This window comes from Erinaceus europaeus, chromosome 19 (genome assembly GCF_950295315.1).
Source record: "Erinaceus europaeus chromosome 19, mEriEur2.1, whole genome shotgun sequence".
In the NCBI taxonomy this organism is placed as follows: Eukaryota; Metazoa; Chordata; class Mammalia; order Eulipotyphla; family Erinaceidae; genus Erinaceus; species Erinaceus europaeus.
In genome coordinates this window covers 60936644-60961034 of record NC_080180.1, presented here as the reverse complement: position 1 = coordinate 60961034, position 24391 = coordinate 60936644, and the positions used below count along the sequence as shown (strand labels likewise).

The window sequence follows — 24391 nt, the reverse complement described above, 5'->3', positions numbered from 1 at the left end:
GTCTGCTTCTAAGACCCCTTCTGTTGCATTGCTTACCCCTGTGGTCTAGTCACGTAATCACTGCTTTACCTGAGGCCCTCCCTGCCTGAGGGCACTGGTTTAATCCCACTGGTTTGCACACTCTTTTCGCTCCGCCCCCTCTCCTAGTCACGCCCTACCACTTCCTTCTTGGGATGTATAAAAAGAATATTCTCTTCTGATTTAACACACATTGAATTGCCTTCCTGCTCCACGAGTCCCAGAGTCTCTCTCCTGCGACGCTAGCTAGCCCGACAGGAGTTCCTGATCCCTCTCCCACGTAGCAGCCTCGGGTTGGCTCCAGTTGAGTTCTCTCCAACCCAGAGAGCAAGTGCCTGGGAAGAAGCACCCTCAGGCTATTGGCATCTGGCGCCAGAACAAGGAGCTGACCCGCCCAGACATAGCTCAGCGGTGAGTCCCTGGTCGTCTGTCTCCAGCCTGCGAAGCTAGCCCGGCAGTCCCGACTCCAGGTCAGACCATTCTCTGTGGCCTGGAAGGCAGGCACATTTTTTAAATTAGTGATTTAATAAGTGATCGGCAAGATTGTAGGTAAAAGGGTGCAATTCCACACAGTTCCCACCATCAGAGTTCCATGCCCCATCCCTTCCATTGGAAGCTTCCCTATTCTTTTGTTGTTTTTTTTAATATTTATTTATTCCCTTTTGTTGCCCTTGTTGTAGTTATTATTGTTGTTGTTGTTATCATCGTTGGTTAGGACAGAGAGAAATGGAGAGAGGAGGGGAAGGCAGAGGGGGAGAGAAAGACAGACACCTGCAGACCTGCTTCACTGCCTGTGAAGCAACTCCCCTGCAGGTGGGGAGCTGGGGAATTGAACCCGGATCCTTATGCAGGTCCTTGCACTTTGTACCACATGCGCTTAACCCACTGCGCTACCACCCAACTCCTGGAAGCTTCCCTATTCTTTATCCCTCTGGGATCATGGACCAAAACTCTACATGGGGTGCAGAAGGAGGTAGGAGGTCTGGCTTCTGTAATTGCTTCTCTGCTGGACATGGAGTTTGGCATGTCGATTCATACCCCTAGCCAGAAGGCAGACACATTTAACTCAGGATTGCATTTAGAGGCTGACAGTGCAGGTGGTCACGATTCCTGACCAAGTTTCCTGCAGAAAGATACATCCAGACTGGAATTTTTTTTTTTTTATTTAAGAAAGGATTAATTAACAAAACCATAGGGTAGGAGGGGTACAACTCCACACGAAATTCCCACCACCCAATCTCCATATCCCACCCCCTCCCCCGATAGCTTTCCCATTCTCTAGCCCTCTGGGAGCATGGACCCAGGGTCATTGTGGGTTGCAGAAGGTGGAAGGTCTGGCTTCTGTTCCAGACTGGAATTTTTAATCACTGGGTTTTCTGTGACTAGTGAGATCCTATTACGGTGTCAGCTTCATGGTTGTGGTTCATTTTAAAATTAATCTTTGGTAGAATTTCTCCTAATGCACAGACAATGCCAAGAATTAAACTCAGGACCTCATGCCTGAGAGTCCACTGTGCAATGTCCCAGGTCACACACACTGTCTTAGTTTTGTCATTTGACAGAATATGAGGAAGACACAATACTGTGGTGTCTCTCTTTCTCTCTCTCTCTCTCTGTCTCTTCCTGAAAGAAAACTCAACCTCGAGCAGTGAAATCCAACATGCACCAGGCCTTGGCTCAGAAATAAAGAGAGAGGAAGGGAGAGAAGGAGGGGAGGGAGAAAGAGAGGAAAGAAAAATCTGGATTTAGTGCCTTAAGTGTGGCTTAAGACCTGAAACAGCCTCATTGCTGGTCGCCGCTTGTTCCCCTGCGAGCAGACTCACTAGGACAGGAACCACGGTTTTCTGAGATATTCCAGCATCTGATGCGTGTCTGACCTCAAGGAGGCACTTAAATAAAGAATGAAGAGGGGAAAGCTGGCTTTGCCATTGTGGGTGCGGCCATAATACTTGGACCAGCAAGTCCTCACAGCAGGCAGCGTGACTGCCCGGCACTGGCATTCCTGTGTGCAGCCCGTTGTCAAGTCTCTCCTGCCATGGCAAGGCTGAAGTCTGTCTGTCCACACTCAGACAGCTGAGCAGAGGGCGAAGGCTGAGAGCAGGTTCTCTCGTTTTCCTCAAGTCCATGAACTCAGCCAGAGGCCATATTTCAAACCTCTTAGCACACAGGTGTGGCCAGGTGACTAATGGGATCTGTATGGAAGCAGCTGGAAGGCTTGTGAGGAAGCAAACAGCTGGCATGGTCCCCGTGCTCTCTCCTTTCCTTGGGCTTCCTGCTTAGGGTGTGACAGGAGGCTTCCAGCAGCCCCATCTTGCACAGCAATGTCACTGGGAGGACGGGGGCTGCTCCGTGGGTGTTGGAGATACAGACTCAGACCCTGGTGATGGTGGAGAATCACCCCAAGTTTGGACCACAGACCTGTCCACTATTGTACAAGAAAACAGAAGGAACAAGAAAGTTCTGTCTGATCTTAAGCCACTGTTGTATCTGTTTTTCTTTTTCTTTTTCTTTTTTTATTGGTGATTTAATAATGATTGACATGATTGTGGCATAAGAGGAGTACAATTCCACACAATTCTACCGTAGTCTTAACAGAAGCAAATTCAATTTTACTAAGTTTCATTTTTTTATTAATGAGAGAAGAGTGAGGAGAGGAAGGGAGAGAGAGAACCAGAGCATCACTCTGGCATGCTCCACGTCAGGGACTGAACTTGGAACTTCATGTTTGAGAGTCTAATGTTTTATCCACCCCTCTCATCTCCTTGGCTGCTAAAAACCCAACTTATAACTGACAAGCTTTATCAATTGTTTTTAATTTTTTTTAATATTTATTTTCCCTTTTGTTGCCCTTGTTTTTTACTGTTGTTGTAATTATTGTCATTGTTATTGATGTCATTGTTGTTGAATAGGACAGAGAGAAATGGAGAGAGGAGGGGAAGACAGAGAGGGGGAGAGAAAGACAGACACCTGCAGACCTGCTTCACCGCCTGTGAAGCGACTCCCTTGCAGGTGGAGAGCCGGGGACTCTTCCCGCCACCAAAAGGGAGCATCTTCCATAGAGGAAGCTCGGGGCCAGGTGGTGGTACACCTGGTTGAGCACACACAGTATCATGCGCAAAAAAAAACCCTATGTTCAAATTCCCTGGAGGCCAAAGCTGATGTGGGGCAAAAAAAAAAAAAAAAAAAACCTGAATCCTGCTCAGACAACCTGCGCAGTGTCTCTGATACCCAGGACCAGGATAAAGTCTGCAGGCCTCAGAAAATCCTCCCCACCTTGCCTCACGCCCACAGCACTGCCTCCCTGCCCGGCCAGCATGGCCAATGGCTCCACTGCAACTTTTTCAGAGCGTGGGACTCACTGTTCAGGGACATCTCTCCTCTCACAGCTGCTGCTGCCTCCTCCAGGCGACAAAGTGTTTCCTCTTCTTTGTCTCCACGCTACGGTGTTCAGGCCAGGAGTCTGTATTTACTGCTGGCTGATTATACCGATTTGCCCGTATAGCAAATCTTATCTGCTCAGTTGAACAGACTGTTCAGTCGGGCTCTACCAGACCTCTTGGCACAGGATATGGACACGTGCTTACTGAAGGAAGTTTTAATGAAGTTGCAAAGTAAGTTTTCTGTCCTGTTTCTCTGACTGCTTCAAGAGCATGCCGTGTTTCACAGCTGGGGGATGGCTCAGTGGGCACAGGCCAGGACTTGCATGCACGCAGTTCAGAGTTAGTTCCCTAGCATCATGTTCTGAGTATTTGATAATCAATGTAAAAGAAATAGTATTGTGGGCCAAGACAGTGAGCACACACATTACCATGGGCCTGGGTTCAAGGCCCTAGTCCCCAACTTGGAGTAGGGGAGAGCATTACATGCCATGGAGCAGTGTTTGCTGTAAATGCTGACTTTCAACATCTACCCACCCCCCCAAAAAAAAAAAAGAGGGAGTTGGGCAGTGACACAGCAAGTTAAGCACACGTGTCGCAAAGCATAAGGACCGGCGTGAGGATCCCGGTTCGAGCCCCTGGCTCCCCACCTGCAAGGGAGTCGCTTCGCAAGCGGTGAAGCAGGTCTGCAGGTGTCTATCTTTCTCTCCCCCTCTCTGTCTTTCCCTCCTCTCTCCATTTCTCTCTGTCCTATCCAATAACGACATCAATACCACAACAATGTTAAACAACAAGGGCAACAAAAAGGAAAATATAAAATAAAATTTAAAAAAAGAAAGAAGAATGAAGAACAATCTTTGTAAGCAAACAACTGTGTCCCCATAGCCCAGAATCTAAATCAACATCTTGCTACATTTGCAAAACATTTTCATGGTCATTTTTATTGGCTTCTTTTGTTGTACCTGATGACTAAGGTATGTATGGCCCTGCCTTAGATAAGGAAAGAGTCGAAGTGACTTCCCAGGGCACTCATCTCCCGGCTATGCACACAAGTCTTATTATATAACCATTATGCTGTCACCCCAGCCCACCTCCTTTAATTTCTTTCTTTCTCTTTCTTTCTTTCTTCCTCTTTTTTTATAAGATTCACGTATTTATTTAAGAGAGGGAAGAGACAACTAGGACATCATGCTGGCACATGTAATGCTAGGGATCAAACTCAAAACCTTATCAAGTCCAATGCTTTATTCACTGTGCCACCACCCCAGCGATTTTTTTTCCTAATAAAATACAGATGTAGCCCCCCTCCCCCCCCACCCCACCCCCAAAACCTCCGCATCTTAACTGGAGGCCAAGCTGAGGTCCCTGTAGTCCTCCTGGGATGCACCGCCCTTCTCTCCCTGCACCTTGGTGAGGGACCCCGGGGTGGGTGGGGTGGGTGGGGCACCCTCCCCATTGCCTGGCTTAGGGGCATTTTTGTGCAAGTGGACGGTGTAGCTTACTCATATACCCATCGTGGTCCAGCCCCCCACTTCGGGGTGAATCTCCTGCTGCATCTGGACCACCAGGCTTGAGTCTGGGTGAATCACCCTAAGCAGGAAAAGCCATGGGTGGGCGGTGGTGCACCAGGTTAATTACACACGTTATGCTCAAGCACCTGGGTTTAAGTGCTGAAACAGTGCTGCAGATGCCTGTCTCTCACTTTCTCTACCTATCTCCCTTCTCTCTCAATTTTTCTGTCCTATGAAATTAAAAAGACAGAAAAGGCTGTCTGGGTCCCCGTCCCCGCACAGAGCCCGGACACATGTTGTGTTGTTGTTTTGTTTCTTGATTTTTTTATGGGGGGAGCTAATGGTTTACTGATACATGTGTAAAATTTCTCAGATTTCCGCAAAACACTCACACTGGACCTAGGTGGTCCGCCACCATCCTGCACCAGGATCTGAAAGCCCCCAGAGTCCTTTACTTTGGTGAAATACACAAATATACAATACCTAGTTCAAGCTCTGCTTTTCTTTTTAATTATCTTTATTTATTTATTTGGATAGAGACAGTCAGAAATCGAGAGGGAAGGGGGTGAGAGAGAGAGAGACAGACAGACACCTGCAGCCCTGCTTCACCACTTGTGAAGCTTCCCCCCTGCAGGTGGGGGCCAGGGGTTTGAACCCAGGTCCTTGCTCACTGTAACATGTGCACTCAAGCAAATGCGCCGCCACCCAGCCTCTCAAGTTCTGCTTTGTGTTTCCCTTTCTGTTCTTACTTCTCAGCTTCTGTCCATACGTGGAATCATCCTATATTTATTCCATCCTTCTCTTTCTGGCTTCCCTCGTTTACCATGATTCCTTCAAGCTCGGTCCTTGATGAGGTGAAGGAAATGACTTCATCATTCTTAATAACTCCGTAGTATTCCGCTGTGTATATAGACCACAACTTTCTCAGCCACTCATCTGCTTCCAGGTTTGGGCTGTTACAAACTGTGCTGCTGTGAACATAGGTATACACAGATCTTTTGGGATGGGTGTGTTCGGATCCTGAGGATTTATCCCCGGGAGGGGAATTGCAGGGTCAGAGGGTGTGTCCCGCCGGCTGAATCCCCCGCGCAGGCAGGCAGGCGGGCAGGCGGGCGGGTCTGCCCAGCCCCGAGCGCCGCCTCCGGGTTGCACGTGTCTCGGGCGGGCGCAGCCCAGCGGCGCGGGGGACACCCGCTGCGGACGCTTCCATCGCCGCGGGGCGGGGGGGGGCCGGTTCCGAGCCGGGTCTCCGCGGGCCCCGAGCCGCCCTGCGCACGGCCTGAGCCAGCCCGTCGGCCGGCACCCTTCCCCGCAGTCCCCGCGGCCCGAGCAGCCCGGGCCGGCGCGCGGTACCGGCCCCCCCCGCAGGTGCACTTGGTGCCGCCCGCTTTGTCAGCGCGCGCGGGCCGCCCCTGCAGCCCCGGCGCCCGGGCAGTTGGAGGCGCCGCTGTGTCAGCGCCGATCGCGCTCCCGGCTCCCCGCCCGCCCGCCCGCCAGCACCGCCACCGCCACCGCCACCGCCACCGCCCTCCCTCCGGCGGCAGCGCGGCCGCCCGGCATGTTGCAGAGCCCGCGGCGCCTGTGCTCCGGCCTGCGCCGCCCGCCCGCGCCCCCCGCGCGCCCCCGGGCCCCCGCCGGCCCGGCCGCCCGCACAGGTGAGAGCTCGGCCGAGGGTGCGGGGAGGCGCTGGGTGCCGGTCCCCGGGGACCAGAATGGGGATGGGAATGAGGGGGATCAGGACCGGGGGCATGGAGGGGGGGTCGCCTAAGGCTGGGGGTGGGCCTGGGATGTCAAGGGGGTGCGGGTCCCGCTGCAGTATTGGGGGGGCCCGGGAGGCTGCCTTTCGGCTCACCCCCTCCCCCAAACCTCCGCATCTTAACCGGAGGCCGAGCTGAAGTCCCCGCGGTCCTCCTGGGATGCTGCCCGCCGCCCTCCTCGCCCTGCACCTTGGTGAGGGGCCCCGGGGTGGGGGCGCCCTCCCCGTTGCCTGGCTTAGGGGCATTTTTGCGCAAGTGGATGGTGTCACTTGTTTCGTGTACGGCTTCGAGGTTTAGAATATTGGAGCGGGGGTGGGGGGTGTCGCGTCACTGTATTTAACACAGTAGCTCGCTTTACATTTATTTGGACTTTTTGCGTTTTCGTGTTGTATCTTTTTCTGAATACTTGGGCTCACACCGGCATAAGATCGTGGAAAGATTATGACTTTTTCCCTTTGCCAGCAGCCAGGCTTGCTTGCTTGCTTTTTTTTTTTTTTTTTTTTTAAGATTTATTGATATGAGAGAGAGGGAGAGAGCACAAACCCGGGTATCATTCTGGCCCATGCAAAACCTGCTGGAGAGTCTAACTCCATATCCACTGCGCCACCTCCTGGGCCACCAAGAGCCAGTTCTATGCATCATTGACTCCGAACTAAAGTTCTTTTTTTTTTTTTTTTCCAACAATTAATTTATGTGCGTATTACACACCAGCGATTTCACAGTAAGTTGAGAGTTGCTATAGGGTGACCCCCCTGGTGGGTACGGCATCCAGGATCTGGCCCCCAAACCTCAGACATGCAAGTTCAGTGTTCCACCAGTGAGCTGTCTCTCCCCACCCTCTGCCACCTCTGTTTCTGCTGTGAAGTTACATGGCCCCAGATTACACACAAATGAATCAGACTCTGAAAAATGAGAAACAGTTTCTTTCAAAACTGGCCATCCCTTCATGGGCCTGAGCAGAGTGAGCTGTGCTCAAGGTGATTTCTTGCTGTGAAGACAGTCGTGTGACTGCGGTAGCATCTCACTATCTTGCATTCATTTAAGGAGGACAGGTGGAGCAGAAAGGTGTGCTCCGACACGGCTTTACTTACTGGTTTTAACAGAAGAGATCACTCAAAGTATGACCCATCAGCGCCTGGACTTTCTCCAGATTTCTGGGAGGCGAGAGGTGGAGATGAGCTTTTACAGATGGAGCAGATAAACTGGTTTCCAGCGACTCGGAATAGCTTTGTTCCTTAGGAGGGTGCGGGCCCAACAGCCATGTGTAGGTCTTTGCCGTGTCCTGCTGCATCTGTTAGAATACCTCCCTCCCAGCAGCCTTAGCAAGCTTGGTTTGTTTTGGTTTTTGGTTTTGGTTTGTTTCTCCTTGCTGGAAACCATTATGAGGAAGTGTCAGCTACGAGGAGGGAAACGTAAAGGATGCCTCCTAAGATACCGGTACGTGGGAATACAGATAGACACAGCTGGAGGCGTGCGGCCAGGCCAGATAGGACATTTGGCATATGAGGCTTTTGACCCAGAAAGGTGTATTTATGAACTGATAACAAAAAAAAAGTGTGTGTGTGTGTGTGTGTGTGTGTCATCTGGGAAGTGCACCATGGCTTGAGCACTGGACTTAGAAAGCATGAGTTTGACCCCCAGCATCAGATATGTCAGAGTGATGCTCTGCCAGGGTGTTTCTTCCGGGCACGTGCTCTCTGGGTTGGAGACAACTCGACCGACCGCAGCCAACCTGGGTTACTGCTTACTCAGCAACACGGGAGAGAGACCAGGAACTGGTGGTGGAGAGGGAACGCAATGTGTCTTTATTGATCAGAGACCACACTTTTCTATATTTAGAACCGGAAGTGGCAAGTCTGAAAAAGGAAATGGCTGGGAAAGGGGGAGGAGAAAAGGAAAGAGCAGGAAGGTAGAAAGCTTCCGTAGCAACGGCTGCTAGGGTTTTAACTGACAGGATTAATGTGCCCTGCAGGCAGGGCGGATCTGGAGGTAGAAAGAAGATAGATTGAAGGTGGGGATCTTTTAGGCAAAACAGTGATGGTGTAAATAGGCCATAGTGTCAGCGATGGAGGATGGAGCAGGGGGGCTGCCGACAGTGCTCTGGCTCTCTCTCTCTTCCTTTCTCTCTCTTTTTCTCTCATGTTTAATATATACATGAATCTTTTTAATGGAAGGATGTCATGATACTTTTGAAACTATTGTAGACAGTTCACTCCAGAATCTAGGCAGTTGTCCCATTTGGGTATGCTTTGAGCTCCAGCTCCTTATTATAAGAAACTGATGGGCGAATGGCTTGTCCACCTCCTCTCCTGGTGCTGTGGTATAGAGGGGAGGAAGCTGGGCTCTCAGCTGCCTCCAAGGAGCTGACTGACCAGAAGGAGATGGGAATCTCCCAGCACGGGCTGTCCAGTGAGCTGAAAGCAGCTTCTGTTCTCTTCCACTCACAGGTTAGCCGGGACCTGAGGGAGAGTTCCTTTCAGCTCCTTGGCCTTGGTGTGGGGCTTTAAAGCTGGACGAGGATGCAAGTTCGTTCTGGGGAAAGCCTGGTATGAGTGGGGGTGTGGAGAGCCAGAGATGAGAAAGGACAGGGAGGGGCAGCTTGCCAGGTGTTTGCCAGCCAGAGGGTGGCAGAACCAGGCCGCTCCTGTAGTTGTGCTGAGCAGTTATTGGCCGGTCCTGGATTCCACTAACAAAACCGCTTGTAGAACTGCTCATAGACTTCTGGCAAGAGAGACCTTCAGGAAGCTGAAACCTACTCTTTAAAATTTTCTTTTTTAATTTTGGATATATATATCTGAAATTGAAAAATATATATATATATATGAATGTGGTGACGTCAGAGCACTGCTCTACTCTTTGGAACTTCCCTCAGTGCTGTGGGGATTCCATGTGGTATCAGGGCTCACACCGGGTTCTTGTGCATGATGAGGTGTGTGCCTTACCAGCTAAGCTATCCCAGAACTTCTTTGTTTGTTTTTTCTTGTTTTTTTTATTACCAGAGCACTGCTCAGCTCTGGCTTATGGTGGTACAGGGGATTGAACCTGGGACTTTGGAATCTCAGGCATGAAAGTCTCTTTGCATAACCATTATGCTATCTACCCCTGCCCACCCCAGCACAGAACTTACTTTTTTTTTTTGCCTCCAGGGTTGTCGCTGGGGCTCGGTCGGTGCCTGCACTACCAATCCACTGCTCCTGGAGGCCACTTTCCCCATTTTTTTTGTTGCCGCTGTTATTGTTGCCATTGTTAGATAGGACAGAGAGAAATCAAGAGAGGAGGGGAAGACGAGGGTGGGGGGGATAGAGGCCTCTAGACCTGCTTCACCACCTGTGAAGCGATCCCCCTGCAGGTGGGGAGCCGGGGGCTCAAACCAGGATCCTTGAGCCGGTCCTTGCGCTTTGCACCACGTGCGCTTAACCTGCTGCGCTACCGCCTGGCCACCAAAACTTACTATTTTTTAAGATGTATCTCTTAGCAAGAGAGAAAAGTGGAGCATCTTGGTATCCATGCACTTGACCCCATGTTGGGATCAGTTCCCAACTTGTGACCTGTCCGGTGACTAGAGAGATGGGTGGAGCCCCAATGGAGCCAGCAGACCCAGACTAGGTGACTGGTCCTCCCAGGGGCCCTGGAGCTGGCCTGGTGCTGTCCCTGTAGAGGTGACATGCATCAGGCCTATCAGCACCAGATGTCGCCCTCCCCAGCCTCCTCCTTGGCGATTTTCTTTTTCTTTTAATTTTTTTTCTGATAAAAACAAATAAAAAGAGGGAGGAAGAGAGAGACTGAGAGACTGGCAGCACTGCTTCACTGTCTGGTAGAGGACCTGCAGGTGGGGACCGGGGGCTTGAACCTGCCTCCTCCTCCTTGGGATGCTGGAGAGGAGGCTGAGTCACTCTTCCCTCATTACACACTGAGAGGCAGTTCCCAGCTCCCGTGAGGAGGTGGCTCTGCGTAGTGACCCAGAGCTGTGAGTGAGCTGCTGTGAGTGAGAGGGATGGAAGCCTGTCATTAGGAAGCCTTCGCAGCAGTCACTGCTCCTGGGAGCAGGAAGGGGCTCGGCAGAGGCGTCAGGACTGTGGGCCGCTGGGGACTTCCGAGGCACTAGGCATGACGTTCACTCTACCAAGCATTTCCCCCTGCTGTCTCTAGCCCTGGTCTTAGCTGGAGGGAGATCAAGATGATAAATTGTCAGCAAGCACTTAACCCACAGGTCGTAGAGAACCAGGTCCGCCTAAAAGGCCACCTGTCACATGACAGAAATCTTGAAGTCCCATCAAGACTCCAGTTCCTTCCTGGTTTATTTTCAGGAGAGACCAGAGTGGCACTCAGCTGGGGCTAAAGCCTGCGTCCTTGGGGTACAGCTCCCCAACCTCTGACACTTGCCCCATCTCCTTGAAACAGCTCTTGCCCCCAGGAGAAAAGCCTTGGTGGACTTGTGCATGTAGCAAGTACCCTGGCAGCTTTCTGAAAGGCTCAGCACGGATTACCTGAGCACCACTCCTCCCTCCCAAAGGCACTGGAGCCTGTAAAGTTCGGGAAGCCCTATAAAGGGATCCAGAAGAACATGGGGTCCTGGGGGTCAGGCAGTGACTCAGTGGGTTAAGTGCACGTGGCGCAAAGCGCAAGGACCGGCGTAAGGATCCCGGTTCGAGCCCCCGGCTCCCCACCTGCAGGGGAGTCGCTTCACAGGCAGTGAAGCAGGTCCGCAGGTGACTGTCTTTCTCTCCCCCCTCTGTCTTCCCCATCTCTTTCCATTTCTCTCTGTCCTATCCAACAACGAACAACATCAACAATGGCAATAATAATAACCACAATGAGGCTACAACAACAAGGACATCAAAAGGGGGAAAAAATGGCCTCCAGGAGCAGTGGATTCATGGTGCAGGCACCGAGCCCAGCAATCACCCTGGAGGGAAAAAAAAAAAAAAAAAAAAAAGAACATGGGGTCCTTAGATTTGGAGCCAAATCAATTCAGGACAGTCCAGAGCAGGGAAAGGAGGTCTGGGGGTCTGGCTCAGCATGGTAGCGCACGGCCTCTTGTGCCTACAGGGAATCTGGCACCACCTCTGCCAGAGCTGGGCTCTGGTCTCAGAAATAAAATTAAAAGCTGGGGTTCGGTCCTGGTACGCCCAGTTGAGTGCACATATCACCACGTGCAAGGAAGGACAGGGCTTGAGCCCCTGCACCCCACTTGTGAGGGGAACCTTCATGAGCGGTGAAGCAGGTCTGCAGGGGTCTGTCTTTCTCCCTCTCTCCACCTCTCTTCTCAGTTTCTCTCTGTCCTGAAAATAAAAAATAAAGAGGAGGGGGAGAGATGGCTGCCAGGAGCCAGCCCCAGCGATACCCTAGCGGCTATAAATAAATAATGAAGAATAAACAAATGAAGGGAATCGTGTAAGGATCCCTGGCCCCCCGCCTGCAGGGGCGTCGCTTCACAAGCGGTGAAGCAGGTCTGCAGGTGTCTGTCTTTCTCTCCCCCTCTCTGTCTTCCCCTCCTCTCTCTATTTCTGTCTGTTAAAAAGAAGAAGAAGGGGAGTCGGGCTGTAGCGCAGCAGGCTAAGCGCAGGTGGCGCAAAACACAAGGACCGGCATAAGGATCCCGGTTCGAACCCCGGCTCCCCACCTGCAGGGGAGTCGCTTCACAGGCGGTGAAGCAGGTCTGCAGGTGTCTGTCTTTCTCTCCTCCTCTCTGTCTTCCCCTCCTCTCTCCATTTCTCTCTGTCCTATCCAACAACGACAACAACAATAATAACTACAACAATAAAACAACAAGGGCAACAAAAGGGAATAAATAAATAAAATAAAATATTTTTTAAAAAAAGGAGGAGGAGAAGGAGAGGAAGAAGAAGAGGAAGAAGAAGAAGGGAATCTGAATGATGGTGGGAGTTCAGTTCAGTGAGAAAAAACTGGAGAACAAACTGGTAGCGGACGTACCGGCCTCCCGTCCAGCTTAGTGGGAGCATCTCTGTTCTCCCAGAAGTGGGGACAGCAGACTCTGGTCTCTTGGAAGCAGGAGGTGGAAGAGAAACAGTGTTCACCAGAGCAGCTGGAACACTCTGGGCTGAGGGTTAGGACGGGGGAAGCCAGCCTCCCTCCCCACACACAGCAGGAAGACCCCATAAGGGCCGCGGCCTCCTGTGCTCTCAGGGACACACAGGTCACAGGAGGCCGGCACCGGCACAGGCAGGCCCGTCTGGCTTCTCTCCTCCTGCTGTCCCAGTGCCGGCCTCCACGCACGTCTGATGTCCATGTCCGTGTGGGACCTGTGAAACAGGCTTGAGGCCTAGAAGTCTGCTAGTAGCTTCTTCCTTAAGCATCACTTCTCCACCTGCAAAGACTCTAGAAACTGCTGCTGACCAGGGAAGGCACACAACAGGGGACAAATGGCACCGTCCTCCCGTCCTCAGAACTGACGGTGCATGGAGAAGCCGTGGAAGTGTGTGCTCAGGTGCCTCACGGTGCCCGAGTGGCAGTGCCGCTGTCAGAGGCAAGGCCGCAAGCCCCTTGTCTGGTCACACCTGCACCCTTGGCCTCCTTTTCCCTTTTCTTCTCTCCTCCCTCGGCTGAGCTGCCAGGACCAGGGCAGGTCGCTAAGGTGACGTCCTCGGGGACAGAGAGGCCATCCCTCTGCAGACAGTGACGGTGGCGCCTTGGAGACAGTGGCTCTGTCTTCTTGCCAGGCAGGACTCTTTCAGGTCTAGTGGGGCAGGCAGATTTGCCAAAAAAAATCCCGGAGGGACTGTCTTTTGGGTAGCTCGTTCTGCTGGCTTTCACTGGGAAGTCTTCAAGATGTCCCTCTTTTTACTTACTGATGTGAGAGAGAGAAACAGCACTGCTGTGGTATCTGTGATGCCAGAGATCAAGCCCAGGACTCACAAGTCCGAAGCTCTAACCACTGTGCCACTCACTGCCCAGACCACTTCCATGATGCCTCTCTCAAGTAATGGAAGTAGTATAGGCCCAGTAGCGAAAACCTCTGTCCGTCTTTGTGAATGTTGACTGTTTTGGGAAGCTCTTATTAATTGTTAATGTCCGAACGTCCCACAGGGAAAGGGGCCCATCCAGTCTAGACACACTCCCAGGAAGTTTCTAGAGCTTCTTGTGTGGTTTGTGAGGCTGCTTCCCATGTCCCTGATCTCCTCCATTTCTCCCTCCCTCCCCTCCTTCCATCTTTCCTTGGATAGGGAGATGAAGAAAGAGGGGCCAGGTGAGATGGCGCACCTGGTTAAGCATACACATTTCAGTGCGCAAGGTTCTTGGTTCAAACCCCCTGTCCCCACCTGCAGGGGAGTCAGCTTCATGAGTGGTGAAGCAGGGCTGCTGGTGTCTCTCTGTCTCTCTCCCTATCTCCCCCTGCCCTCTTGATTTCTGACTGTCTCTATCCAATAAATAAATAAAGATAAGAAAAAAAATAGTTAAATAAATAAAATGAAGAAAGAGAGGGGAAAGACCACAGCTCTGAAGCTTCCTTCAATGCAGTGAGGACCAGGCTCGAACCTGGGTCGTGCACATGGCAAAGCAGCAGCACACTGTCCAGGGGAGCTATTTCGCTGGTCCTCCCCGTGTCCTGCAGGTGCTCACGGTCAGTCTAGAGCCATCTGTCATTTCCCTCGGCATACTCTGTAAGAGCCTGGTGTCTGATGTCACCCTGACAGTGCCCTCCACCCTTTGACTGTGGGCTGGGTGGGGAGCGCCATCACCCTCTCTCTCCGGAGGGACTGGAGTTCAGCCCACCACCCACAGGCACACACAGTCAGTGCACTGTCCTCTGCTCTCAATACCAGCCACTCCGTGTCCACCTTTCTGGAGTTCCTACCCACTGGTGGCTTCCTTCTGGCTTGTCAAAAACGATCGTCTCGCTCCTCCTTGGAAAGATGCTGGGTCCATGTGTGCTGTGCTCCAGGGCTCGTGGGAGAGGGGAGATTGAGCCTCAGTCCCACTGCCTGGCCACCAGCCCCTCAGCTGCCCACAGCAGGGCGGCTCCCTTTTCATCTGGGCTGTTTGGGGCACTCTGAGCATAGTTAGAGAAATGAGACCTCGGGGGCAGGGCAATGGCGCACCAGAGTTCAAGCCCCGGGCTCCCCACCTGCGGGGGGGGGGGGGGGGGGGTTGCTTCACAACTGGTGAAGCACATCTGCAGCTGTCTTTCTCTCCCTCTCGATCTTCCCCTCCTCTCTCGACTTCTCTCTGTCCTACCCAAAAAAGAGAGAGAGAAAGAGAACCAAGGCCTTAAGACTGCCAGCAGCTGCCCGCCCCCCCCCCCCCCCCCAGCTTGTTGGGGCCATTGTCGCTCCTCCGGGCCTGGACTCTGCGGGCCAGGCTGGGGTGTCTGCATGTGGAAAGCACCTTCCCCAGTCTCCAAGGGGAGTGAAACTTCCTTGCTCCCTTGGGTTTCTGGTGAGGGCTCAGAAGATACAGTGTCAGTGTCACTTTAATGTCAGATCTGCTTCCAGAGTTACTTGTGTCGTGGCTCAGCTGGTAGAGCCTCAGACTTGAATCTCAGGTTCTGGATTCAGTCCCCAGAACCCCATGCTCCAGGGTGGTGCTCTGCCCCCCCCCCCCATTCTGTCTCATGTAAATCTATCTCTGTTGTGTGTGATAAATGTAAGCGGCAGGTTTGTTTGGGGATGAGAGGGGAGGGATGTGGAGCACTGCTCCCACCAGGAGGGACGTGGGGACATTCCCTCCGAGCCATTTTCCAGGTGGATTGGGTGCGCCTACCGCTTGGCACAGTCTGGCACAGGCATTGCCTCCGCCTCTGTGGCCTCATCCTGGCACAGAGGTTGTGTGGATTGCCACCCTGAGCCTGTATTTTTAGACACGCTCACCCGGCGGCCTGACCTTCGCCAGATGTCACTAGTGGCCATGTGGGTCATCAGTCTGCACACGGTGTGCCGTCTGTACGTGGCCTTGGCGGCTGTGACGTTGGTGGCAGGAGGGGCTGGAATTCGACCTCTCTGTTCCCGGGCTGTATGTGCCAGGCTCCGGGCCAGCTGTCAGAGGCCTGCCCCCATGCCTGTGCACAATAGGGGGCTGTGGAGGGGGGGAGGCATGGAGATGGGCATAGCACCTGCCAGGCCCCCGCTCCAAGTCTCATGGGGACAGGCCTGCCCACCAGCCTCGTGGGACTCACATTCCCCGGGCAGCCTCGGAGGTCACGGCTGGGCTGGCAGGCAGGAGACCCAGGCTGCTCCGCCGTGTGGTACTGGGGCACTGGTCCTGCACTGTGTGCCACACGTCCACTCCCAGGATGAGGTGTTCTGGGTTTGGGTTTTCTTTTCTTTTCTTTCCCTTTTCTTTTTCTTCTTCTCTTTCCATTTCTTTTCTTCTCCTTCTCCGCCTTCTTTTAAGATTTAAGAGAACTAGAGATCTGGCATTTCTGGTGCCAGGGATTGAACTTGAAAGCCCATGCCTGAGAGTTCCAGTGCTCTAGCCACTGTACCATCTCCCAAATCACTAAGTTTAATCTTTCTTGTTTCTTTTGTCATTCTTTAAAAGGTAGAGACAGGCAGTGGTACACCTAGTTAAATGCACACATTACAGTGCTCAAGGACTCAGGTTCAAGCCCCTGGTCCCCAACTGCGGGGGGGTGGGGGGGTGGAGAAGCTTCACGAGTAGTGAAGCAGGGCTGCAGATGTCTCTGTGTCTCTCTCCCTCTCTGTCTTCCCCTCTCCCTCTCAATTGCTCTGTCTCTATCCAACAGTAAGTAAATGAATATATTCCAGACTGAAAATGAGGTTCTCAGTTCAGGAACTGGTCCTCTTCTGTGAGCAGCTGGCTTCCGTCAGTCTCCCAGGGAGGTTCCGCTGATGGCCAGGAGATGGCAGTGTGGGGCCGTGCCGGCTGTCCTGGCTGACATGAGCTTGACCCCTAGGAAGCTTCTCTGGGCACAAGCTCAAGGACCGTTGTGGGTCTGGGCAAACTCAAGAAGGAGCCATTTCACGCTGGTGCATGGTTGAACCTGGTCATCTCTGCCCCTCACACCCTTCAGAGCTGACACAGGCTGCCAGTGGGCCTAGAATTGGGTGTGCAGGTCAGACACGTTTATGGTCACTTCTATGTCCACAGGTCTCGGCAGCGAGCCCCAGGTGCTCTGTTGTTGGGCAGTACGCCAGCTCCCCCCTGCTTAACGCTGTGGTCTATTTACATAATCACTGTTTTACCTGAGACCTGCCCTGCCTGCAGGGCCCTGGTTTAATCCCACTGGTTTGCACTCTCTTTTCGCTCCACCCCCTCTCCTAGTCACACCCTGTTTTTGCACCCTACCACTTCCTTCCTGGAGAGTATAAATGCAGATGAATAAAGCCAGCATGGCATGGCACTGCTTCCCAGCTCAGCCATGAGTCCCTGGTCGTCTGTCTCCCGCCCACGAAGCTAGCCCGGCCAGGCATCTGGTGCCCAAACACGCACATAAGCCCGTTGATCCCATCAGGGTCTGAGCAGACCTTTCAGCGCACCTGGTTTGGGGGTCTGTGCTGTGGCAGAGGGGTCTGGAGTGGTGACCTGGGGGAGCACAGCCTGCTGTACCCCCATCTCCAGAGTGGTCAGAGCATATGCTCCAGCAGGTGTGGTGCTGGGGATTGAACCTGTGGCCTAGGCTGTGCAAGCACTGAGCTGTGGGTACTGGGCCACTTTGAGCTGTTTCTGTTATTTTTGTTTGTTATTTTCCCTTTTGTTGCCCTTGTTTTTTTAATTGTTGTTGTAGTTGTTGTTATTGATGTCATTTTTGTTGGATAGGACAGAGAGAAATGGAGAGAGGAGGGGAAGACAGGAGAGAGAAAGACAGACACCTGCTTCACCCTCTATGAGGAGACCCCCCCCTGCAAGTGGGGAGCCGGGGGCTCAAACTGGGATCCTTCTGCTGGTCCCTGCATTTCACGCCACGTGCGCTTAACCCGCTGCGCCACCGCCCGACTCCCTCTGTTGTTGTTTGTTAAAATTTATTTTATTACCGCCAGGGCTATTGCTGGGCCTCGGTGCCAGCACTTCACATCCACTGCTCCTGGCGGCCATTTTTTCCTTTTTTGTTTTATATTCTGTTGGACAGGACAGAGAGAAATTGAGAGGGGAGGGAGGGAGAAAGACAGATAACCTGCAGACCTGCTTCACCACTCGTGAACCGTCCTTGCTGCAGGTGGGGAGCGGGGACTTGAACCCTGGTCCTTGTGTGTGGTGTCGTGTGTGCTCAACCATGTATGTACACATGATAGAGAGGGAGCCGCTCTAGCACATGCAATGCCAGGGATCGAACTCGGGACCTCGTGCCCGTAAGGCGACACTTTACTGTGCCTCCTCCTGGCTGCCGCTCAGTAGCCACCTGGTGGGAGAGTTGGCTGCAGCCTGGCCGGGGGCGGGCGCGTGGCTGACTGTGCCCTCCTGCCTCCAGTGTGTCCCATGGGATCCGGGATCAGCCGGCTCTACAGCGCCCTCGCCAAGACACTGATGGGCGGCACCAGCCCGCAGCCCGAGTACCTGGCCGCGCCCAAGCCCCCGGAGCCCATCGACCCCCGGGAGCTGCTGGAGGAATGCCGGGCCGTGCTGCACACGCGGCCGCCCCGCTGCCAGAGGGGCTTCGTGCATGTGAGGAGCGACCAGCCCAGCAGCCACCCGCCCATCAGGGTCATGCAGTGGAACATCTTGGCCCAGGGTGAGCCTGCTGGGGGCAGGGGGAGGGTAACGGGGAGGGTAACGCAACCCCAGAACTCCAGGGGGTTCCTGAGCTCCTGGGTTCTCCGGGTGACTCCCCGCTCCTCCTCACAGCCCCCAGCCACGGTGCTTCTGGAGAGAAGCTCCTTGAATGAAGAGGTGTGTTGGGGGGAGGGGGGCAGGGAGTGAGAGCAGCCCTGGCTCATGCAGTGAAGGAATTAGGCCTGCCAGTCCTGGGCTCTGCTACTGCACCAGCTCCTAGCTGCCAGCGCGCAGCGCACAGGAGGGACTTGAGAGTCCACCAGGGAGCAACAGGAAGAATTAGGGAGGGGAACCCTGTGCTTCAGCCCAGAGAATTAGGAGAATTAGGAGGGGAACCCTGTGCTTCAGCCCAGAGCTGCCTCCTTGGGTCTTGTGATGGTCCGAGACTTCAGTCTCTGCTCTTCACAGGGAGGGACTCCTTTTCTGGCTCTGCTGAATCCAAAAGCATGTCTGCCCCTCCTGTCTGTAGCAGCTGCAATTCTTTTTTTTTTTCTTTAAAGATTTACTTACGTATTCCCTTTTGTTGCCCTTGTTATTTTATTGTTGTTGTTACTGATGTCGTCATTGTTGGATAGGACAGAGAGAAACGGAAAGAGGGGAAGACAGAGAGAGGGAGAGAAAGACAGATACCTGCAGACCTGCTTCACCGCCTGTGAAGTGACTCCCCTGCAGGTGGGGAGCCGGGGGCTCGAACCAGGATCCTTACGGCGGTCTTGTGCTTTGCGCCACCTGCACTTAAACTGCAATTCTAAGAGAAAGAAAGTGGGGCCCTTTCCATCCCGACACTGAAAGGGCAGGCTCCGTGGCCGCCCCGTCTGAGTTCCGTGTGCTTCCCAGGTGTTGGTCCGTGAGTTAGGAAGAGCCCCCTTTAAAGGAGGCCTCACACCGGCTCGCTCAAGGGGCCATTCCAGTCAGGGTTGGAGTTAGCATATGGCGTTTTGTCTTATGCACTTGAGCAGTTTGTTTTGCTTTTGTCAAACCTTGTTAAGACAGAAATTCTGAGGGAACGAAGCTAGTGAGAAACACCTGCAGCAATGCTTCACCAGTCATGAGGTGGGGACATGGTAGCACGTGCACTTAACCAGGTGTGCCAGCACGTGGCCCTTCCCTTTTTTTCTATTTTTTTTTCCCTTATTAATGAGAACGAGTGAGCCAGAGCACAGTTCCAGCATTTGCGCTGTTGGGACTTGAACTCAGGACCTCGTGCATGCAAGTCCTGTGGCCCACTGCTGTGTACCTCCCAGCCACTGGATGTCTCCACCTGTCTCTCTGCCCCTCTCGCCCGCTCTCAGTCTCTCTCTCTCGCTCGCTCGACATAGTTAGATCCCAGGGACTGTAAAGAGCACAGCTGAAGACTGATGCTCTGGCCTCCTGGCCCGGATCAGACCCACACCGGTGCAGCCGTTGGGCCGGGTGGGTGGGAGGATGCCTCGGAGCGGCCCGCGGCCCCGGCGGGAGGCGGGCGGAGGTGAGGGCCCGCGGCCGCGACTCCCGGGCACCGGGGAGGCCTGACTCCGCAGCCTCGGGCTCACGGCGCCCTCTGTTCCAGCTCTCGGGGAGGGCAAGGACAACTTCGTGCAGTGCCCGGTGGAAGCCCTCAGGTGGGAGGAGAGGAAGTGCCTGATCCTGGAGGAGATCCTCGCCTACCAGCCCGACATCCTGTGCCTCCAGGAGGTGGACCACTACTTCGACACCTTCCAGCCGCTGCTCAGCCGCCTGGGCTACCAGGGCACCTTCCTCCCCAAGCCCTGGTCGCCCTGCCTGGACGTGGAGCACAACAACGGGCCGGACGGCTGCGCCCTCTTCTTCCTGCAGAGCCGCTTCAGGCTCCTCAGCAGCTGCAGCATCCGGCTGACGGCCATGGCCCTCAAGACCAACCAGGTGGCCATCGCGCAGACGCTGGAGTGCCGGGCCTCCAGCCGCCAGGTGTGCGTGGCCGTCACGCACCTCAAGGCCCGCACGGGCTGGGAGCGCCTCCGCTCGGCCCAGGGCTGCGACCTGCTGGAGAACCTGCGGGGCATCACGCAGGGCGACCAGATCCCCCTCATCGTGTGCGGGGACTTCAACGCCGAGCCCAGCGAGGAGGTGTACCGCCGCTTCGCCTCGTCCAGCCTCAACCTGGACAGCGCCTACAAGCTGCTGAGCGCGGACGGGCAGTCGGAGCCGCCCTACACCACCTGGAAGATCCGTACGTCGGGCGAGAGCCGCCACACGCTGGACTACATCTGGTACTCGCGGCGGGCGCTCAGCGTGCGGGCCGCCCTGGAGCTGCTGACGGAGGAGCAGATCGGGCCCGACCGCCTGCCCTCCTTCCGCTACCCCTCGGACCACCTGTCGCTGGTGTGCGACTTCAGCTTCAAGGAGGAGCCCTCGGGCCTGGCCTAGAGCCGCGCGGGGCACCTGCCAGGGACCTTGTTGAACCCAGGGAGGCGGGAGACGGACACCGAGCTGCCGGACGGAGGGAGGGAGGCCCCCGTCTGCGGGGTCGCTCACCAGCTGGGCTGGGGGAGGACTCAGGACTCCGGCTCCCATCCAGACCCAGGGGTGACGAGGGTGCCTGCCCTGGGAGGAGGGAGCGTTAAGCAGACCTTGCTGTTGGAAAGCCTTTTTTTTTTTTTTTTTTTTCCCTTCTCCCTTTCCCAGTCTGAGGATGGATGCGACGTAGTTAAGAGGCTGCAGCAGACAGCATTTTATTTATTTGTGGAGCTTTTAAATGTCAAAGAGATGTGCGTGGCCATATTTATTTTTTATATCTTCGTGTAAAATTCAGCGAATAAATGATGGCACAATAAGCATTTTGAAACTATGCAAAGTCGAGCTCTACGGCCATTTGTAGCAGTTTTTCTTACAAAGCTGTAGAAATGTGTTTATGTGGGACTGCATGAAATGGCTGTGGTCAAACGAACTCTTTGGTGTGGAAGGGCCTGGGTTTGTTCATGGAGACAGCGGGAATCTGGGGGTGGGGGGTGGCACCCCCGCTTAAGCACACGTAGTATTAACACAAGGACCAGCACAGGGATCCGGGTTTGAGCCCCTGGCTCCCCACATCTAGCAGGCATGCTTCGCAAGTGGTGATGCAGGCCTGCAGGTGTCTCTCTCCCTCTTTTTAATAATGATTTACAAAATTACATGTCAACGGGTGTATAATTCCCGCCACCAGAGTTCTGAATCCCCAATCCCTCCATTGCAAACCACTGCGGTTCTCCCAAGGTTGCAGATATGGGTCAACTATTATTTCTACAACCGTCTCTATTTGTATATAGTTTCCACCACCCCCTTTTTAAGGTTCTGTCTTCTCTACCTTTCAAAGCTACACATAACCCTCTATCCCAGTGTTCCTCTTTTTCCTCGTCTCTCTCTGGGTCCTGATGGAGTTGGAGTTCACAGCCCTCTCTTCCTATCACTTCTCCCCACTGGGAATATGAATCAGAGTTCTTTTCGGGGTACAGAAGGTAGGAGTTCTGGCTTCTGTAATTACTAATTACTTCTCTGCTGGACATGGCCATTGGTAGATCAATCCATAGCCCCAACCAGTTTCTATCTTTCCCTAGTGGGCTAGAGCTCTGGAAAGGTGTCTCTCTCCTCTCTCCTTCTCTCAATTTCTCTCTGTCCTGTCAAATAAAAATGGGAAAAATGGCCACCGGGAGCATTCATCATGATAGCACCAAGCCCCAGAGATAACCCTGAAAGCAAAAACCAAACAAACAGCGGCAGGAATACTTGTGTGGCTCAGAGGCCTCAGATTCAGACCATGCAGCCTCCATTACTTAATCCTTGCTTCACGTTCAGTTTCCCATTCCGAGGCTCCTGGTAAACATTTTAGGTCACTCACAGCCACTGTCTGTGCTGGAGCATGCTTGCTGACACTTGGCTGTTTGAAAGCCGTTGAGTGGAGAAAGACATTCAGGAGCCTGTCCTTGATCTCCCAAGATACTCAGAACACTCTAGAAAGACTATAGACAGCAAGAGGGCCTGGGACTGTCTCCCACCAGAAATCAAAGTGGTGAAGTTAGCCGGGGAAGCCCTTCCAGGCAGGCAGAATCCCAACAAAGTGATCCATATCTTCACCCACGGGTTAAGTATTTAAGAGGAATAAATGTTGTTTTTTTTTTTTAATATTTATTTTCCCTTTTGTTGCCCTTTTTTTTGTTGTTGTGGTTATTGTTGTTATTGATGTCATTGTTGGATAGGACAGAGAAATGGAGAGAGGAGGGGAAGACAGAGGGAGAGAGAGAGACACCTGCAGACCTGCTTCACCGCCTGTGAAGCGACTCCCCTGCAGGTGGGAAGCCGGGGGCTCGAACCAGGATCCTTCTGCAGTCCTTGCCCCACATGCAGTTAACTCGCTGCGCTACCGCCAGACGCCCGGAATAAATGTTTTTTTAGTCAGTGTTTTTAATGTCTTTGTTTGCTTTGTCTCCAGGGTTATCACTGGGGCTTGGTGCCTGCACTACAAATCCACTGCTCCTGGAGGCCCCATTTTTCCCATTGTTACTGGATAGGGCAGAGAGGGATGAGAGAGGAGGGGAAGATAAAGAGGGAGAAAGATAAGACACCTGGAGACCTGCTTCACTGCTTGTGAAGTGACCCCCCCCACACACACACACACAGGTAGGGAGCTGGTCCTTGTGCTTCGCACTGTGTGCTTGGCTTAACCTGATATGCTATCGCCCGGCCCTGCTTCTAATGTCTTTCTTTTAAAAGGTGATCTGGGAGTCTCTCATCTCCCTGCATTGAGGGCACCTGGTGCCGTCTCCGGGGGTCTCTTTGTTGCCAAGGTTGGAGTGAGCCCTCCCAAGTGGCTCTCCCACAGCCGGCATTCTACAGCCTGGGAAACAAGCAAGGCCACTGTGTCCAGAGCAGCACAGTGCTGGTTAGGCCAACGGCCTGATGTGAGCCAACCTTCAGAGCAGCAGAGCCACCGGTGAGCAGCTGGAACAGTTTGGGGCTCGAGTGGTGGGGGAAGCCCTGAGCAGGAAGGCTTTTAAACACCTACATGTGGTTTTTTGGTCTGGGTCCTTGTGGGGGCTTCTCTACTCCAGGCTGACATCTTTAGGTAAAAAGACAGAGACGGAGAAAGACACCCTCCCACACACACAGCACCGGAGCATCCCTCAGTGTGGTGGAGGCTGGGATGGTTTGGAGGCCGTGCCCTCACTATCCGAGGGAGGGAGCCGGCGTCTCACCGACTGCCGGTGCCTGTATGTGGCTGTGGCTGTAGGCGCAGCCATCCCCCACCCTGCTTGCTGCTGTTGGTGCCTCGTGGTCATTTAGAATTGTCACTAGGTGGGGCTGGAGAGGCAGGCATTGGGCAGGGCCTGGGCCTTGCCAGGCTCTCTCGACCTCTGGTACAAATGCGGGCAGAAAGTCGTAGAGCAGGGCAGGTTTGTGAAATGAAAAGCTTTGGATCCCAGGCACATGGAGTTCACCCCTGCACCGGGGCGTGTGCGTGTGTGTCGGCGTCTTCACACTCGGCAGTGCCGCTGTCAGGTGTGCCAAGCCCCCGGCTCAGCGAGGTCCACCCTGTGCAAGTCGAGCTTCCTAGTAGCACAGAAACCGCACTGGGCCCACTTCCTACGTGTCACTTCCGCTGCAGAGTAACCAGAGGCTTGGACGGGGGTGGGAAGGAAATCTAACCGGAAGCATCGTTCCCGTTGGCACCCCAGCACCATGTGCCCTCTCAGCTTTCCCCACAGACTTTATATATATCCTCCAGGGTTGTTGCTGGGGCTCAGTGCCTGCACTGCTCCTGGAGGCCATTTTTCCCATTGTTACTGGATAGGGCAGAGAGGGATGAGAGAGGAGGGGAAGATAAAGAGGGAGAAAGATAAGACACCTGGAGACCTGCTTCACTGCTTGTGAAGTGACCCCCCCCCCCACACACACACACACACACACAGGTAGGGAGCTGGTCCTTGTGCTTCGCACTGTGTGCTTGGCTTAACCTGATATGCTATCGCCCGGCCCTGCTTCTAATGTCTTTCTTTTAAAAGGTGATCTGGGAGTCTCTCATCTCCCTGCATTGAGGGCACCTGGTGGT

The 24391-nt window shown here is 53.7% G+C and overlaps 1 protein-coding gene across 3 annotated transcripts; it reads left to right on the top strand.

The window, feature by feature from the left end:
• Positions 1–226: 226 nt before the first annotated feature.
• NOCT (nocturnin) lies at positions 227–21155 on the top strand. Of its 3 annotated transcripts, none has more exons than XM_060179075.1 (3): positions 227–429; positions 18050–18310; positions 19901–21155. In XM_060179075.1, the coding sequence occupies exons 2-3, from the start codon at positions 18058–18060 to the stop codon at positions 20734–20736; spliced, it is 1089 nt and encodes a 362-aa protein (XP_060035058.1). In that variant the 5' UTR covers positions 227–429; positions 18050–18057; the 3' UTR covers positions 20737–21155. The 3 variants fall into 3 exon arrangements, with proteins under 3 accessions (XP_060035058.1, XP_060035057.1, XP_060035056.1); XM_060179074.1 differs by having other exon boundaries at positions 227–488; XM_060179073.1 differs by lacking the exon at positions 227–429 and adding an exon at positions 6318–6561.
• The last annotated feature ends 3236 nt before the right edge of the window (positions 21156–24391 follow it).